The following is a 17,770-nucleotide window of genomic DNA, read 5'->3' as shown; positions in this document are numbered from 1 at the left end:
ATTGAAAAAGTGTAAGTGTAGGCATTTTTGTTGAAATTTTTTGTTTGACTTTACCGAATTTTGTCCAATTTTTGCCTATCTTTATGCATACTTGTGGTTGTTCCTGATAAACGATGGTTAAATGTTCCAAATTTTTCTATTGCTAAGATTTTACACTCTAAGGTGTTAAATATGACATGGTTAAGTTTAAGAGTATCTCTTTGGTGAATATTTGAGATTTTTTGACTTTTTACACTTTTTGGTTAACTTTTCTAAATAGTGTAAATATTTGTCTAGCATTTTTATGCAAATGGGTTCAACTATTAATCTTAGTTCTCCATATTTAAGAAATGAAATGGGCTTGTGTGATCTTTAATTTTGTTTTTGATGTTTATTTGAATCATGTTTGACTATACTCTGCTAGATATCGTTGCTTAATAATCAGAGGTCTCCACTACAAGTGTCGATTTTCGGGTCAAAAAATGATGATAGCTATAAGTAATTGAATTTTAAGCGATGAAGGTTGAGTAACCGAGTTCCTTCATTTGGCCAATGTCGGAGTTCACATCAAAATGCTTAAATGGCTAAAGACTAAGCATTCCCCCAGAAAAAAAAAGCTCAAGTGTGGGGATATTCTAGAAAAGAAAAAAAAAGTGCTAATAGTAAAAAATATGGAAATGTTTGAATGAGTTGTTAGCCCGCTAATCCATGAATTTTAATGTTGAGATTTTGTGTCATAGTCGAATTATTTGTTTATGGATGCTGGTTGAATATTTTATATTCTTAGATTAGTTAGTCATAAATTGAAAGAGTCCTTGATCTTGAAAACTAACTAGAGACATATTTCTTAAAAATTGCCACTAATACTTGACATATGTTTTAATTGTGTCTTGGCAATAGAAGATTCGAGTAATAGCCATTGTTTGAATTTGATTGCTTGATTTGTGTTCTCATGCTTGAAGACAAGCATGGTTTAGGTGTGGAGAAAATTGATAGGTCATAATTTGTTACTAAATTTATAATTATTTTTTCCTTGATTTTAGCCAAATATTATTTTAATTGATAGATTCTACTTATATTTGGTTAATGGTACCAATTATAAGAAAATGAGCAAAATGTGATAAAAGGGGTAATTTTCCAAGAATTACTGTCAGGTCCAGAGAAGCTGAGATTCGCGCATGGCAGTTTCCTAATTCAAGTCGAAGACTTATGAAGCATGTTTCTAAATATAGTTGGGAAACATCTTAGATTATTAGGAAATATCTTCTTTTTAGGAAAATTAGGAAGTTCAATGTATTTTGGAAACTAAAAAATAGGAAAAGAAGAGGCCGGCTCCCGTTTGATTACTACTTCTTAGGGAAAAAAGAGTCAGACGACTACAGGGAGATATGAGAAGCTCTTGGGAGGAGCTGGGGAATCATCGCGTTGGCGATTTTCTCAATAATGAAGAACTAAATCTCTGTTTTCTAGTCGAAGGTCAATTTGAGGATTCGGTTCCAAACATCTGTGAGATCGAATTATTTTACTTATTTCTTTTATTCATTGGTATTTGCACATTTTCTGATTTAACTTCTTATACTTATTATGTTATTTGAATGTCAAGGGTTCGATATTCGAATTAACCTAATAATCTACTACCATATTAATTGATTGAATCCGTAATTGTTTAATTGATTAATACCAATGACGACTGGCGTGATTGGTTTCATGTTAGGGAAACATATGATCTAACTTAAACGAACCCTCGTAGTGTGTTTGTTAGTTAGGGTTGGACTTTTCTAATTCTTATTGCAATTGAAAAATTAAATCCTATGGTCGTACATAGGGTTATTTCTTAGTTAAGGAAATAGTTAATGGTCGTACCTTGACTATCGAAAAAGTAAGGAAAGGCTGGTTGTTTATCGCGTGTATGACAACTATAACCAATCTATTAATGAGTAATTGAATTATTTTTGCATCAATGATCAGTTGAATGGACCGTGTCTGAAAAGTTGCACCTTTGGCTAGAGTCATATTGGTGATTGATTAATTCCTGTTTATTTCTATTAGTTGTTTCATTAGTTGGTTAATTAGTTATTTTATATTTTTCGAAAACCCCCCACGCTCTGAATTCTAGAAGAAACGAATTATCCCCAATCCCTGTCGATTTGACCCTACTTGTCACTGTCTACTAGTTAGTAATTTTGTCAGTTAGTCAATTCTGATATATCGGATTAAGCAAACTCTTCGGAGTTAGGGTGAATCAAGTAACCCATTGCACATCCAGAATCCCTACTCCAGTACATGGAATTGATTGTTGACTGCTTTTGGTGGTAGTTAGATTTTTATTATTACACAGGCTCACTCCTATCAATTTTATTTGCAAAACTTACCATTTTTTAACAAAAATTTACCATTATTTCAATTAAACTTACTAATTTTAATTGTTGTAACTTTCTTAAGTAAATGATGATCTTGATCCCGATTTTTTGATATTTACAAAACAATTGGATAATTGAAACTAATATTTTTTCAATGAGAAAGTTTTTCAACTCTGAAGAAATTTGATTCAAAAGGCAATTGAAAGAAGAAAAAGGAAGTTGAAAGCTGTCGGACGTTCACAAATGACAATACCAGATGTCCGATAGACAGGGCAGGTGCCGGACGATCATATTGGACGAAAAACATCATCACCGGATATCCGAAACAATTGAAATGATTTTTCAAACTCTCTGTCCGCTTTCAGACGCAAGTATTGGAAGCACCGGACGTCCGCTACTCCCAACGGTTAGTTGACTCTTCAGCTACTTTCTATCCGTTGGAAGTTTTAATGAAGTACTTTTTTGGTCTCCCATAAATAGTGCATGGTCAGAAACTTCAAGAAACTTTTTGCACACTGAGAATACAAAAGATTAAAAGTAGTTTTAATGAGAAAAAACTCTCCAAGGAACATTTGTGCTCTTTGTGGTGTATGATTCTTTGTAAGCTTTTCATTTGTGAGAGAATACTTCAATAGTGTAGTTTTGTGAGGGTTATCCTGAGGGATTGTAAAACTTCCTAGTTTGACCAAATGAAACTTGGGACAAGGAGGAAGTAAGCCTTACTTTATACACAAAATTGGTTGTATTTCATCAATTTGAAGAAGTTTGTTTTGTGAATTGATCTTCGAGTTTAAGAGGAGTTTGGTAGTCAATTGGTTTGTAATTTTTCTCTTTTTATTTATTTATCATATTGTGATCCTTAAATTGCATATCTTTTCTACTTCTCTCAAGTGATATTGCTCCTTTATTGATTGATTTATTGTGTGATCACTTAGAAAAGAGGCTAAATTTTGTATTGAACAAAAATGAATTTTGATTATTTTGAGTAAAAATGAGTTTTTGATTTTTAAATAAAGAAAATGGGTCTAAAATGACTTAAAAGCGATTTTGGCCCCAAAATAGTCTAAAAAGGATTTTTTAAGGAAAAAAATAGAAGTCACCACTTGGTATTGAATTAAGGTGTATCAAGTTATCTAGTGTACCAAGTTATCTAAAATGAATTTTAAATAAAAAGTAGAGAAAACCCTTTTTTAAACGACTCCAAGTCTACAAAAATCAAGAGAAAAAGATTCGGGAGTCACGGTTGAAGAAAGGGAAGGCAAGAATAAAATCTAAGACACCCTTTCAACCTAGCGAAAATTAGTTACATGATTTAGTCAAAAAATTTTTTAATTTAATCTAAAAAAAACTTATCACATTTGGATGTTACTATATGAATACAAACCTAGACCTAATGGCTATCGGGAGGATCGAGATATCTCTTCAAAGCTCGATTAGTGTAAATCACATTATTTGTGATGTCCAAAAGTGACTCTTAGAAGATGTCAAGAATATGCAAAGAGTGAGACTCAAAAAAAAGAAAAAAATTATAATATATAAATATACGTGACTCAAAAAAGAGAAGTGCAACATAACGGGTACGGGGGTACTAAGATTCGTGACTCAATTTTCCATTTTATAGAGGAGATACGAGCGTGCTAAGGCTAAAGAACTATACTCGTCTATATCTCATATTTAAGGGGTACTCTCCTGATCTAATCAAGCAAATGATTTAACTTATTTCTAAGTTTCTTAAATGGAATGCAAGTTTAAATGTTATGTTTCGCACATAGGGATAAGTGATATACATATAGAGGAAATATCATGCAAAAAATGGTAAAGATCCTAAAAAATAGAAAATGTGCATGAAATGTAGTGATTGTCACACAAACATGATCTATCGCGCAGACAGTCCCTAAGGGTCTAGCGTTAGACTAACACATTTCTAAAAGTATTCACTAGTGTTGGACCAGTGAAAAATCGGGGAGAGTGACCACAACTAGCGTTGGACTAGTGTGGTGACGTCATGCATTTATTATAACTTAAATAAATCATATAAAGTATAATTAAAAACAAGTAAACACAAAATCACATAGAGCACATAGCATAAAAGCACACAAATAAATAAAAACAAATAGAGACCTAACTATTACATTTGGGGCCGTAACTACAATCTAAGAGGGGAAAGAATAAAATAATAACCTAACTATTACATTTACTTAACTAATTATACCTTTGGTAAGAATTTAAACCTATCTATTACATAATCTATCTAAATATATGTCTTGAACCTCATATCTATTACAATTTGGCATTTAAATGCCTCTCAAATAATCATTAAAATTAAATTAAATTAAATATACAAAACTAAAAACAAATAAAGTGAATAAATAAATAAAATAAAGTAAATAAATAAAAAAATTCAAAAGACATGCGATTACACACATAAAATCACATAGGAGCACATAAAAGATTTTAAATGATAAAAGAAAATACCTCCCCTTGAAGTAGTAGCTAATTGGGTTTGGATTTACCCTATTCAAAACTCCAAAAATCAACAAAGTAGTCAATGTACCAATTTAATTAACAAATAAAAGTAATAATATGGAAATAATCATGAAATTGAACAATTAAAGCATTTAAATGAAAGTAAACAACCTATATTCAAGAATTTAAAAGCAAGCAAGGACCTAATTGAAATAATTTAAAAAGTTTTAAGGGTCAAATTATTATTATTACAAATATTAGGGGGCAAAATCAAAGCAAAATAAAGCTCTAACTATCTCCTAAAACCAGAAAATAACTTTGTCTGAAACATGGTTAAAACATAAAAAAAGTGATTGAATTTCAAAAGGGTAAAATTGATTGATTTTTTCGATTTTTCTGGGCCATATTGAAATGAGGGGAAAACTAGGGGTTAAAGTGCAACTTTTCGAAATTTTCATGCATTTGATTTAGGGCTACAAACGAGCCGAGTCGAGTCGAGCTTTGGCCTTATCAAGTCGAGCCTTGACTTAATTTCATCGAATTCGAGCTCGAGCTCGACGAGCTAGTAATTTTCAAGCTCGAGCTCGAAAAAAATAAAAAATAATTATTTTATTTTAAAAAAATAAATAAAATAATATTTTTTCTTAATAAATAATAAAATATTAAGAATATTTATGTAATTTTACTATTAAAAATAAAAATAAAAAAATAAACATATATATACTCGAGCTCGCGAGCCGGGCTTAATGTTTTGAGCTTGAGCTCGAGCTCGACTCTGACTCGACCAGCTCGAGCTCGACTCGAGCTCGATTAATATCGAGCTTGAATCGAGCCGCTCGCGAGCGGCTCGATTTGTTTGCACCCCTAATCTGATTCGAATAAGCTTTCTTCTTCGCTGGTTTTTCTGCAGCTTTGAAAGCTTAGTAATCTCATGCGGCGATCTTAACAAGAATCCAGTCTCAAGTACTTATCAAACTCCCTAACCCATCATCAAGATGCAATACTAAACACACAAAAGAAAGGAAAATCTGATCTGGGGGAAAAGCTTGCAAACCCAGATTCATTCAAAAACTTTCCACCAGTTTCTGGGTTTTCATGTCAAACGGAGGAAACCAAGATCCAAGCAAGCCTCAAACTTTCAAGCCAAGACAACAACATTGCACAAACCCGAATCCTGTTCTTTACATTCCTAAGAGTTCTCAGACGCAGATTACACACACAAACATGGACCAAAAATACAACCTTTAGTTCATCAACTATACAGATTACATATACACAAGAGGTGAGATGATTACATATACGGATTAATAAACACAAGAGGTGTTCGTGGCTTCTAAATTGCATTCATAGTTTCAGATACATGTAAAATGAACAAAAGAGACCAGTATCAAGCTCATCATCAGCACAGCAACGGCACCACAGTCATCAAGCATTGACTATGACAAAACTTAGAAAAAAGAAAAAAATGATGCATAAAGGCTTCAAATCTCTATGAAAATTGTATTAAACCAACATTGAGAAGAATACATGGTTACCTGAGAACACTAGAGCTGCTAAACGAACGTGAGATGTCCCAATAAATCGAGTTGTTCTAGAAAATGAAACCCACGAAGCCTTGTTGCAGAAAATTTCAGCGCTAACGAAGTTACTATTTTGGGCCGAGATTTGGAGATCTTCCTATTGTTATTCCAAAACAATCTCTGAACGAAATTTGAATCTCTGCATACGTAGATGTTCCACATTCTTAAAACATCGAAGAAGAAGCCAATTTAGTGGAGAAATTTGCCTCCCAAAGTGACGAAAAATCAGCCTGAACCCTAAAACAATTTTGCAAAAAAAAAAAAAAATCTCTCTTCCCTCTAGTCTCTTTTTTGTCTTTCTCTTCCTTTAGTTTTGTTTTTGCTGTTTTCCCTTTCGATCCCCTAGATTCTCCGCAGGTTCTCCCTTTCTGTTTTCTTCTTTTTCTTTCTCCTTTTCTCCCTTTTTCCCTTTCCTTCTCTTTTCCTTCTTGCTCGAAGCTCTCGCTGGTTTTTTCTCTCTCTCTCTGCAGTCTCTCGCTTTCTCCTCTTCTTGCTCTCCTGCCGCAGGCTCTCTTGTTTCCTCCTTTCTTGTTTTTTCTCTTGCCCCCTTCTCCCATTCTCCTCTCTCTCGGTTTTTTTTTTCTTCTTTTCTTCCCTTTTGCCTTGCTTTTCTTTTTCGGTTTTCTCCTGAATCTCCCCTCCTTTCTTTCTTTTCCTTTCTGTTCTGCTCGAAACTCTCCTCCTTTCTCTTCTCGATTTTCTTTTTGTTCCCTTTTCTCCTTGCCTGAAGTTCTTTTTTCTTCCTTCCTTCCTCCGCTAGCTTCCCCCCCTAGTTTTTCATTTTTCCATACTTTTTCCCCGTCCAACAGCTGTCTTGGCACCTAGCCTTTAAGTGTGGTGTTGTGCAACAACACAAAAACACATGTCTAAAGCTCACTTAATCCACTTAACTATTTTGCATGCATTCCACCTATTTTTGTTTTTATTTTTTAAGGCAACAATTTAGAGTAAACAAAATGTTAAATTCCCTTTTGAGATTGCCTTGCAAATTTTCATTTACTTTGAAGAAATTAAATCTGAAAAGATTAAAAAACAAATTTTTGAAAGACTTTTCTTTTTTCGGAAATTTAATGTAAAAAAAAGTTTGTTTTATTGATTATTTTGAAAAGAAAATGAACCTTATTCAAAAATAGATAATTATCATTTTGCGAACTTTGGTTAAATAAAAATAAAATAAATAAAAAACAAGAAAAAAAATTAAAATTAAAATTGAATTAAATAAAATTGAAATTTTGTTGTTTACAAAATTTTGGTGCCCATAACCTGATTAGTTTGTTTTAATCAACTTAATTCACCCCTTCTTAGGTTGTCTTTGGGTCTAACAATTGGTATTAGAGTTTGATCTCCTAGAGATTAAGTTCAAGCGGCTTAGGAGCAAAGATGATAACCAACAATGCTATATTTTTTGAAAGACAATCTATAACTCGACCTCCAATGTTTAATGGGTCAAATTATGTGAGTTAAAAAGAGAAAATGATTATCTTCTTGCAATCGATTGACAATGAATTGTGGTTTATTGTTAATGAAGATCCATATGATACCTTAATAGAAGATGAAAATACTCATAGACCTAGACCGAAAACAAGAAATGAATTGACTGCAGAGGATAGAGCTCATCTCACCTTAAATACAAAAACTATGATTGTGTTATAAAGTACTTTAGACTCAAATGAATATATTAGGGTCAAAAGCTAAAAGTCGGCTAAAGAGATTTGGGACAAATTGAGAGAAATTCATGAAGTTAGTGAGAATGTTAGAAAATAAAAGAAGTTATCTTGGTTACTAAATATGAGTCGTTTAAAATGGAACCTTATGAAACTATTGATAAAATGTATTGTAGATTTAATAATCTTATTAAGGATTTAGAGGTTATGAAAAAGGAATACTCCTTAGGAGAGAAAAACAGAAAAATCTTGAATGCTTTGTCTAAAGATTAGGAGAGTAAAATTACTACTATTGAAAAAACGAAAGATTTGAATTCAATGCATATTGAATCTCTTATAAACTCTATAACATCTTATGAGTTGAAGTTTAAGACTAAGGTACAAGAAGAAAAAGATGCAAAAGTAAAAAGGAGTATTGCTCTAAAAGCATCTCAAGATGAAGATGACTCGGTTTCATTGGATGGCTAAGATATGGATGTTGATGACAATGACCTAATGACAGGTGCCGAACCTGTGCAATAATAATTATTAAAAAATCCTAATTACCACCACAATTAATTACAGAACAAATTCGAGTACTGGAGCAGGGACCCTAGGTGTGCAATGGGTTACTTGATTCACCCTGTTCCCGAAGAGTTTGCTTGATCCGATATACCAGATTTGTCTATAAAAATATTAATTTTGCATACAATGGCAAGTAGGGTCGATTCCACAGGGAGCGGGTAGGAAATTATTTTTTTCCAAATTAGCAGAACGAAATTGGGGGATTTTCAATGGGAGGCAAATAAAAATAAAAATAAAAATAAAACAAACAAAATTCAAAACTAACTCACAAAGCACAATTCACTAAAAATATCAATTAATAGAATTCTACCCAAAGGATCAACTGCTCAGGCACGGTCCAATTAAATGATCATCGATGCAAAGATATTTCATCCATTCATCACTAGGTTGGTTATAGTTATCAATAAGCTCTGACAACCAGTTCTTCCTTACCTTTCCGACAGTCAAGGTACGACCATTGACTGCTTCCCTAACCAGATAACAACCCTAGGTACGACCGTAGGAATTTAATTACCCAATTGCATTAAAGCTAGAAGAACCCAACCCTAACCAATAAACACGCTAAGAGGGTTTATTTAAGCTAGATCTTGCGTTTCCCCATCATAAAACTAATTATGGTGGTTGCCACGAGGTGTTAACTAAATGAACAATTACGGATTCTATTTAATTAACGTGGCAGTAGGCTATTAAATTAAATCAAATACCCGGCCGTTGATATTCAATTAATAAAATACCCATGAACAATTAATTCAGGAAACGCATGAATAGCAATAAATTGAGAGAAATAATGAAGATTCGATTAGATCTCACAGATATTATGGACCGCGCTTTCGCGTCAACCTTTGGGTAGAGGAGAAAGTTAGCCGCTCCTCATCATGTCAATCCCGTGTGATTTAATTGAGTTCATTCAATTAATTGTCGGAGAGTTGGAAGGGTGAAACAATGAACACTACAAGAAATATGCTTTTCAGTGACAAAAATTTATGTGACAACAAAAATCTTGTCACAGATAACCTAATTCAGTGACGACATTAGGTGTCATCACAGATGAGTACAGCACAAGCATAATCAGTGACAACATTGGAAGTTGTCATTCTCAACTCGTCACGAAATAGTTGGCACGCATCTCATTTGATGCCGCGGGAAATGAATTTATGACAACTCAAGTAAAGTCGTCACAAACACTCTCTCTACAGTGACAACATAACTTGTTGTCATTGAAAGTCTACCCGATTCCAATTTTGTGACAACTTTTTGCATCACTGTATACTACAGTATTTTCATCAAGTTTCACTAATTCTACTATGACACCCTAATTTTATTTTTTAGCCCCCAATTCTTTTATATTAGCAAAAGCACCGAAGATATGACACCCTAATATTATAATTTAGCCCCTATTCATTACGTATTAGCAAAATGCAAATGATATAATAACAAACTATTTTTAGATATTTGTAATTTTTGCTAAGTTGACATAATAGACATGTCTGAGCATAAAATTTTTTTCACGAATTGTTTATTATTACTTATAACAACCCCCAAAAATCAATAACTGAAATAATTTGAAAAAGTGTAATTGAATATAATTTGTAGTCTAATGTTAGCACTGTGAAAGATTAGTATAACGTGTAATACATCATAAGTAATAATTATTTTCATATGGAATGGGTATATATGAAATTAAAATTATTCAGTAAAATATCTGTCATGTAATAAGATTGAGAGTTGTAACACATTTAACAGAATATTTGATTACATGTTTCTTTTAATTTATTATAAAAACTAAGTAAGAGACAAAGAGTAGGATAGCATGAGTAAGAAGTGCTATACTGTATATAAGCAATTCTATAGTATTTTCATCAAATTTCACTAATTCTACTATGGCACCCTAATTTTATTATTTAGCCCCCAATTCTTTTATATGAGCAAAAGCACAGAAGATATGACACCCTAATTTTATAATTTAGCCCCTATTCATTACGTATTAGCAAAATGCAAATGATATAATAACAAACTAGTTTTAGATATTTGTAATTTTTGCTAAGTTGACATAATAGACATGTCTGAGCATAAATTTTTTTTCATGAATTGTTTATTATTACTTATAACAACCCCCAAAAATCAATAACTGAAATAATTTGAAAAAGTGTAATTGAATATAATTTGTAGTCTAATGTTAGCACTGTGAAAGATTAGTATAACGTGTAATACATCATAAGTAATAATTATTTTCATATGGAATGGGTATATACGAAATTAAAATTATTCAGTAAAATATCTGTCGTGCAATAAGATTGAGAGTTGTAACACATTTAACAGAATATTTGATTACATGTTTCTTTTAATTTATTATAAAAACTAAGTAATAGACAAAGAGTAGGATAAGCATGAGTAAGAAGTGCTATACTGTATATAAGCAATTCTATGCATGTTAAATTTTTGAAACATGTTTTATTGTGTAAGTTTTATTGTAAGGTAATTTCTTAAATAATTTGTATATTGAGTTGTCCAAACCCAAAAAGATGTATATAGACACAAACAAGCACACATATATATATATATACATGCACAAAAAAGAAACCAATATCAAATAATTTATTTGATATTTATAGATGAGATTAAGGAAAAAAAAAAGAGATTAAGTATGAAAAAAGAAACCTGAAAAAAAAATTTGACCAGGGAAAAAAAAAAGAAAAAAAATGTATGAAGCTAAAGGTGTGAATCCTGGAATCTCAAAGATGTGCTTAGATGCCAAAAAAAAAAGAGCGCCAGTCTGAAATCTGAAAGAGGCGCGAGGCGGGTGGCTGAAATCTCTACAAAACGACGTCGTTTTTGGTTGTTCACACACAAACAAAAGTCTCGCCGCTTCTCTCTTCCAACACTTAGACAAATTTCATTCTCAGTCTTTCCTTCCTATGGTGAACTAACCCTTCCTTCCCGTAGATTCGAAATGCCGCTCGCCACCGTTAGCCGCTGAAGTCCGCCGCAATCCACCAGCTCAGGTGAAGGAAAATAGAGGAGGGCTTTGGCAGTAGAACAAAACAGAGGGAAAAGAACAAAACAAGAAAAAAAGAACAAAATAGAGGAGAAAAAAAGGGCGGCGCACAAGTGAGCAAGAAAAGCTGAGGGGGAAGCCTGAGAAAGGGCGGCTAGGTTTTAGAGGAGAAAAAGAGAAACAGAAGAGCAGAGAAGCAGCTAGGGTTCTTGGAAGGGAGGCCTTGAGCGTGAAAAGAAAAAAAACAGAGTGAAGGAAGAGTGGCAGCTGACGGGAAGATCAGGAGAGAAAGACGCGGCAACGGACAGAGGAGGAAGAACCAGGTCACCACCAGTCCGCGTCCGCTCTGCTGCTGTCTGCCATCGCCAACACCTCGCCGTCGCCACCACTCAAGTAAGAGCACTATAAGTCGCCCCTTTTTCTTTGAATTTCAGTTCCTTCCCAAGTCCTCTAAGCATGTCTGCCATGGCTTCGTTTATTGCAATTGCCCCGTTGATTGTTCAAATTTTAGCATGCGCATGTTATATCATGATTGAATTTGAAATCCCTTGTACTTCTGATGATTTTGGGGCCAACCGTGGCTTCATTTGAGCAAAGAATTGCTGGAATTTTTCATGTTCGTTTACTGTTTGTTGAAATGCCCAAGTGGTCTAACAGCAGGCCGTAACAGGGCATTCGTTCAATGCTCATTGCTGCATTTTATCTTTCCCTATCCCTGTCTCAAGTTTTGGTTTGATGAACTTGTAAATCTGATTAGCATATCAGGACTGCCTCTGAATTTCATAGCTTTCTTTCTAATAACTACACATTGTGAGAATTTTTTTTCCCCCGAAGGGTATGACATGCTCTGCCCTACAAAATGGGAGAAAGTATCAACTTTAAGGCCACTTTTGAAGCGAACATATATATAGTTGTAATAATTTCAAGCCGGTTGCTTGCAGTTTAACATGATCACGGTATAGATTTTTGGCAACCCAAACGCCAGATTAAAGTCGAACCACTCCACAGGCGGTTTGGGCCGGCCACAAAAGGATTATTTTAAAGTTGGGCAGTCGTAGTGAAGGTGCATACACTTTTCAGCCAACTCATTAGTTCTGCTGCTCAATCAGTCAACCTCCAAAGACTGGCTAACTTCATTTTAAACTGTAGATAGGGTAGGTCAGTTTAAGGGTAAAAAAAAAAAAAACTGAATTTAGATACTTATAATACTACTGTACTCTAACATGGCCAGATTGCTGAGTTCATTACCAATTACTTCACAGTCACTACTGAGTTCGAACAGGTGCCAAAACTAGAATGTCGTCCCAGGGCATTCGTTCAATGCTCATTGCTGCATTTTATCTTTCCCTATCCCTATCTCAAGTTTACGCATTTGAGTCTGGTTGATGAACTTGTAAATCTGATTAGCATATCAGGACTGCAGGCTGAGTTTCGTGATGTTTCTGCTTCTTGGTTTTGTCTCATTGCCTGGTTTGATATTCAATCTGATAGGGAATCCGCAATTGAAAATGAAAATTGCAGCTAGTTTTGTCGAAACCTTCAGTTTGCCGAAATCTTCTTCCATTTCTTTTACATGAAAGTCTCATAAAAAACTTGTATTCTCTTTAGTTTGATATTAGAAAAGTATTTTGTACTAAAGGCTGATGTGTGTATATCTAGGACATGGATAAAACTTGGATGAAGATTAGCAATAGGAAGGACAAGGCTTATGAACTCGGAGTCAAAAATTTCCTCAAGTTTGCATATTCTCAAAAAGTTGAAAATCAGAAAATACCATGCCCATGTACACAATGCAATAATTTTTGTAACCAAACTAAAACAGTTGTGGAGGATCACTTATTGACTCAAGGCATTCGTAAAAGCTACACAAGATGGATACACCATGGGGAACAAAACAGTTGTAACCAAACAGTTGTTTTAAAGTGAAGTTTGATGGAAGAAAATAGTATTATACATAATTTCCTTTAAATTTTTATTGACTCAACAGTGAGGTACTGCAAATATTCGGAAAAAGGAAAAAAAAAGAGAGGAAAGGTAAAGCAATTGGTTAGTTAATATAGCAAGATAAATTTCATGCCTTGTGTTTATGAGCAAGTGCACACATGTGGCTTCTGAGTGTCTTTGTTGTCGCAGATACATTCTGTTAGGCTGTTAGATCATCAAGCTAAATTTGTTCTGAATGAAGCTGACCTTGCTCTCTTGGGGTTTTTCTTTCAGCTTTCTACATGGTCTTCCTTGGCCTTCCTTTTCTCTACATACTTTTAATGCTCTTTTCTCAAATCCATGACTGGATTAGATTTAGATGCTACCAAGTATTTAGATTCTGTGTATGAAGCCTTGTAAAGTTTTGACTAATCTTTCCATCATATTCTGCTTTGTCTTGGAAATTGGATGACTCTAGCATTAGCTCTGGTTGTATACTAAAGCTATATACGTTGATTTGTAGCTCCCTCAATTTCATATGCCACGTCTGCTATCTGAGAAATTTGTAATCTGACAAATGCCACAGGCTTCAATTCAATCCGAGCTTTCCTATTGAATTGCACACATTTGCAGATTTAACTTCTTGTTACTTTTTGTCATATGACTGAAAATGAAAAAATTGAAAATTTGGACAGAAAAGGAAAGAAGATGTCGAGCTTTCAGAGATAGACATGTTTGAGTTAAGTCGAAAGTCAAAGAAGTCAGGGGGGCTGGTAAATGACAAAGCAAAAGAGACCTTGGTGAGCTGTTTCACTTGGATAATGGATTTTTAAATTATTGACATCCATTCCAGCTACATAATGATCATATTTTTTACTTGCCTAGGACAAAATGAGGGAATTGCAGGCTACAACTTCAATGACTAGCAAGGAAATATGCGAGCAAGAACTTGGTTACGTACCTGGACACATCCGCGGTCGTAGTGCAACCAAGAAGCAAGCTGCTGAGGTAGAACGCTGGAGGCATGAGATTGAGGACAGCCGAAAAAGAGCAGATGAAGCAGAAAAACGAGCTGCAGAAGTAACTCAACAATTCACTGCTCAGCAAGAGTTGATTAAGACCTTGCAACAGCAACAAACAGAAACAAGAAGCCTATATGATGAGTTAGCTAACCAGCTGAAAGACTTGCGCAAATAAGCAACTTTTGTGTCAGGTATAAATAAATTGTTTGCTCTTCATAGTTATTACAATTGAGGGAAATGAATTCTGGTTCTACAAAATAGAGATTCATTTTTAATACAATTGTTTGCTCTTCATAGTTATAAACTTTGCACCCCTAAATCAATTTCAGTGTGTCTTGTAAGAATTGGTTCATGTAACACTTTAATTTTCAATTTGGTTGGTTAATAACTGTTAAAGATACGTGTGATCTGTTCAACGTGATTTGCTTCTTTTTTTTTTCATATTTGATTTATTGACTTTTTTAGTTTAAGTTTTAGGTTTTAGCTGCATGTTGGCCGTTGGGCTATGTACTTGTAGCCCCATCCTCTATGCCTGATACGAGAAGAAACATTTGATTGTGTCATGATTCTTAAATAAATAATTTTCTTGATACTTTTCAGGCCTTTATTGGACGGAAGCCTCCTGGTTTTCCATTTTGTGTTCCACAGCCTTAAATTCTTTTTTCTTTCACTCTTTTACTACACGATCCTGCTGACTTAAGATGATTCTGCTAAGTCCAAACTTCTTGTTGTTTGTATTAGTTTAATTTCATCGGTCAGCCCTCTGATGTTGTCATCTCGTAGTCTCTTTCCTGAACTGTTATATTTTGTCTTCCTTCTTACTCGTCAAGCCTATTCAAGGATGTCAAACCAGAATTGATGGTATAACACTAATCTAGCCATAACGTACTGTCAAGGCATTTTAGATGGCGATGACCTTTTCTTTGGTTAGTGTCATTTGAACAGTGTACATTAGTTTTTATAATATGGTGCCTATCTAGAAGTATAGTTCCAGTTTTAACACCAGTGCTCATTGCTTCAATTTTGGTAACGTGTAGGTTCTAACACGATTCCCAAGAAGAAGAAGCCAGTCATTGCTGTGAAGATGGTTTTTGAATTGAAGACTACAAGGCCTATCGTGCTCATGTTTTGTTCTAGATGGGAATCGTGCTCATATTTTTGTATAGAACTTTACTACTCTCTATTGTGGATGGGAAATCACTAGTATTGTAACTGAATGGCTTATTTTGGATGGTGCATGGTTTATGACTCATTTGAGGCAACATTTATATATATATGTATTTCGGTTGATCTTCTATTGGAAATGAATGTTGGTTTTCTTTTCGTAGGTTGGCTTTTTTTTCTCCTTGCTACTCAATGAACGTTTTGTGATTGTTGGTAGCTATGTTGCGTAATTAACATTAGCTTATTGCTTTTTACAAAAAAATAAATGACAATAAAAAAGTTGTCACTGCCAACAAGTTTTACTAGTGACACTAGAAAGTCGTCACTTTTTATGGATGGAAAACAATGACAATAAAAGTCGTCACTGAACGGAAGCATAATGTGACAACTCCAAGGGTTGACTATGACAAGAATTTAGCCAGTTTAGTGACAATAAAAGTCGTCACACAATGTACAACAATGAGTGACGACAAGAGTCATCACAAAAGCGAAATCGTTTGTGACGACTTACAACAGTCGTCACATGGACCCCCTTTTGTGACATAGAACTAGTGACAGCTCTGTGACAGTAGTAAAAGTCGTCACAAGCTTTTTTTGTGACAACTTCTGAATTTTTAGTGACGACTTTCGCCTGTCACAGAAACGCAATTTTCTTGTAGTGGAAGGAACAGTTTCTTCGTATTTTGCGTCCACAATGGAGCCGCGCGCACAAGGGGAATCTTTTTCCCTAATTGCGGCTAGAGAGAAAAGAAAAGCCCAAAAACGTCTGACAGAAAAGAGACAAGACGAAAGCTAAATGTCCTCCTAATTTCTAATGTAATTGCTGGCGAAGTAGAAAAAACGAAGAAAAAGCAAAAGACGGCGTCTGACCAAAAAGTAGAAAAAGAAACTAAAGCTAAAAGTAGTGATCCCTTGCATCTGGCTTTTTTCCTCCCTTTTTATAGCCGCCGTCCAAGAGAAGTCAAAGAAGAAAACGTCTGGTGCAAAACCTGGAGCAAAAGTGTTGTCTCCAGAGTTCTGATCCCACGCTTCGGGTTCATGTGGACCACGGTCCGTCTTTTCGGTAGCGTCTACCTTTTCTGGCGTGGCCACGCTCTGAAATGAAAGGTCTTTTGGAAATTTGCCCCGCGAGCTCATTTTTTTATGCTGATCACCTACAATTCACGCAAATATCGAATATGAGTGAAATTTCAATTCTTAGCACCGTGAATAGCCAAAATTAGGACAAAATAACAGTGCAAAATGCGCCAAATAACAGCTCTATCACCTAACTTTTATCACAAAAAGTTTCAAGAGAATCCTCAACAAAAGGAGATTCAGAAAAGGAGGACCTAGCAATTCGAATTCCAATCAATTCAACAATGCAAGAAACAAAGGAAAGCAAGAGACCAACAAAAAGCAATGTGACAAATACTATGAATGCGGCCAACTTGGATACTACATGAGTGAGTGTCTAATGAAGAAGAAAAAAGAAAGGAAAGCTAAAAGAAAACCAAGATTTAACAACTTCCAAATCACATGGAATGAGTGCAACTCTGATGGTGAAATTTAAGAGGAAGAAGAATCTGTTCAAATGGTTTTTATGGCCATTGAAGATAATGAGGTAACAATTTGTAACTCTCAACTTAAAAGTGATGATGAAACTGATGATGATGTTGAATCTTTCATTAAAAAATTGCATGATAGTTTGAAAGAATTTTATGCTAGAACAAGGAATTAAAACACAAAATTAGTTTTCTTCTTCAGGACTAAAACTAATTAGTTATAGTTGGAGGACCAAAAATTAAAATTTGCAATAGTTTCAGGCCCACTGGGACATTTTTCCCAATTTTCAAATTACATTATAGTTTTTTAAAAGAGTTCTCAACTAGTGAGAATTTTGAAAAGAAAAAAAAAAGTACCTAGTGAATGAATGAACATTTTAAACAATACATATTACTGAATGCTTTTTTAATAAATTCTGGACATATCAAAAGGCAAACTTTATAAATGTATTTTTTGAATAAACGTTGCATTCACTAAATACTTTGGTTATCACTTGAGAAAATGTTTG

General features: G+C 34.2%; 1 protein-coding gene across 1 annotated transcript; it reads left to right on the top strand.

Annotated features, from left to right (window-relative positions):
* The first annotated feature begins 14,203 nt into the window (after positions 1-14,203).
* On the top strand, positions 14,204-15,838 carry LOC113781074. The gene is made up of 3 exons (XM_027326915.1): positions 14,204-14,331; positions 14,417-14,744; positions 15,591-15,838. Exons 1-2 carry the CDS (start codon positions 14,263-14,265, stop codon positions 14,726-14,728), a joined length of 381 nt encoding a protein of 126 aa, XP_027182716.1. The 5' UTR covers positions 14,204-14,262; the 3' UTR covers positions 14,729-14,744; positions 15,591-15,838.
* Positions 15,839-17,770: the final 1,932 nt, after the last annotated feature.

This window comes from Coffea eugenioides, chromosome 8 (assembly GCF_003713205.1).
Source record: "Coffea eugenioides isolate CCC68of chromosome 8, Ceug_1.0, whole genome shotgun sequence".
Lineage (NCBI taxonomy): Eukaryota > Viridiplantae > Streptophyta > Magnoliopsida > Gentianales > Rubiaceae > Coffea > Coffea eugenioides.
This window is presented reverse-complemented; position numbering and strand designations above follow the sequence as displayed.

What these genes read in the sequence shown, in the direction of transcription:
- LOC113781074 (XM_027326915.1), top strand. Translation starts at nt 14,263, where the DNA reads ATGTTTGAGTTAAGTCGAAAGTCAAAGAAGTCAGGGGGGCTGGTAAAT. An exon ending in ACAAAGCAAAAGAGACCTTG is followed by an intron (nt 14,332 to 14,416) that starts GTGAGCTGTTTC and finishes TTACTTGCCTAG; the next exon opens with GACAAAATGAGGGAATTGCA.